At 37.0% G+C, this 1,772-nt stretch overlaps 1 protein-coding gene across 1 annotated transcript; it reads right to left on the minus strand.

The window, feature by feature from the left end:
• Positions 1-172: 172 nt before the first annotated feature.
• On the minus strand, positions 173-1,766 carry LOC105315071 (probable serine/threonine-protein kinase drkA). The gene has a single exon (XM_020004903.1). The coding sequence runs from the start codon at positions 1,594-1,596 to the stop codon at positions 247-249; it is 1,350 nt and encodes a 449-aa protein (XP_019860462.1). The 5' UTR covers positions 1,597-1,766; the 3' UTR covers positions 173-246.
• Positions 1,767-1,772: the final 6 nt, after the last annotated feature.

Consider the following 1,772-nt stretch of genomic DNA (forward strand, 5'->3'; position numbering starts at 1 on the left):
GAAAGCCTCAGTAAAGCTTGTAAAAGGACAATTAACTGTAGTTGTAGCCATTACTTTTTACTCTTTTTCTGCTCAACAATGTCACAACCTCTCTTCCAAAGGAGACATTTATTTTCAACTTAAAATTAACTAGAAAACGAATGTAGTCATGATTCCTCGTTAGCTGTAAAAGTTACAATAATAGATTTATCACTTTCAAAATAAAAGGAACAAAAAAAAGAAAACAAATAGAAAAAGAAATAAAGTCTAAACTATTAATTCTTTTACATACATGTATTCTGGGGCAACTACAACCAGTCCATGCTCTTCATTAGCAATGAAACGATCCAATTTGACAATTATTTCTGACATTGTTGGCCGTTTGTCAGGTTCTTCATTGATACATAAAACTATGAGTTGATGTAATCGAGGTGAACTGGCTCTGACTTGCAGTGAGAGAGTCTCAAATTTTTCTACTTCTGGAAAACTACATGTTAGTATTTCACACAAAAGAACACCATAGCTATAAGAATCCATCTTTGGTGTTTGCTTTCTTTTTTTTCTGTAGAGTGTAGCAATACTTTCTGGAGCACTGTAAACAAGAGCTCCTGGTGCTTCAGTGACTGCTGCATGAGCTAAACTAGCCGATCCAAAGTCAGATATCTTTGTCTTCCATTTCTTGTCTCCCTTTGATTCCAGTAGTACATTAGCACTGCTGACATCACGATGGATAATAGGATCAGGTAGACAGTGTAGGTAGTTTAAACCCACAGCTACATCACGCATTATAGAGAGGATCACTGGTCTACAGCCTGGGTCAGGAGTGAGCTCCTTACTCTTATAGGCATTGCGTAATGAGGTATCCATTACTTCAGTGATAATCATAGGATTATCTGATGGATCGTCTAATACAGCTCCTATAAACTGGAGGAGATTAGGATGACGCAACTGAGACATTGTATTTATTTCACGATGAAGGAGCTTTATAAACTCATCACTTTTAATGATATTGTGCATCTGTTTCACAGCAACTTTTTGTCCCCTAAACTCTCCAATCCAGACTACACCCCAGCCTCCTTTGCCCAGTTGATTCTTTGACAGTGATAGCTCTGTATGACTGACCTTCCAATTATTTTCTAATTTTTGCAGTGTATTTTGTAATTTGATCACTTCATTTTGTTTTGTTGCTAGTTCTGTTTGTGTTTGAACTAAGCTTTGATTAACTTGTTGTAGTCTGTTCTCATTCTCCTCCTGTGACTTTTGGTGTCGAGTGACTTCCTGCTGATGAGCAATTTCGAGATTGTCATGAGACATTTGAAGCTCCTCATGAGAAATTGTGAGTGTTTCATTTGACTTTTGAAGCTCCTGATGTTCCTTTTTGAGGTTATCATGTGACTTAGCAAGATTATCATGTGCCATTTGAAGAGAAGCAAAACGAGATGTTAAATCTTCATTGATTTCTTTTATTTTTTCTATATTGAGCCTATGAACTTCTTGTAATCGACTTGCTCTTTGTCTAAAGCTACTTCTTCTTTCCTCCAGATTATCAAACAGCTCTTCACAGCATTGGGTGATGTGATCAAAGTTGGTGCTATACCATGTTATATCAGCATGCATTTGTTGTTGAATGGCTATGATACCTTCAAACGAGCTCGGTGGTTTTTGACTAATGGTGTCTTGTAGAGATTGAGGCTTCTCTTGTTGCAGCTTGTGTAAGCTCTCTTTCGTAAAATCGATTTCAAATTCATCATCGGAATCATCTAAGTATGATACTTTTGGGATTGCGGTTATCC

Source organism: Amphimedon queenslandica, unplaced genomic scaffold (genome assembly GCF_000090795.2).
Source record: "Amphimedon queenslandica unplaced genomic scaffold, v1.1 AMPQUscaffold_11855, whole genome shotgun sequence".
NCBI classification, from domain to species: domain Eukaryota; kingdom Metazoa; phylum Porifera; class Demospongiae; order Haplosclerida; family Niphatidae; genus Amphimedon; species Amphimedon queenslandica.

Bases quoted from the DNA above. Each gene is read 5' to 3' on its own strand.
- LOC105315071 (XM_020004903.1), bottom strand. From the start codon at position 1,596: ATGCATGCTGATATAACATGGTATAGCACCAACTTTGATCACATCACC.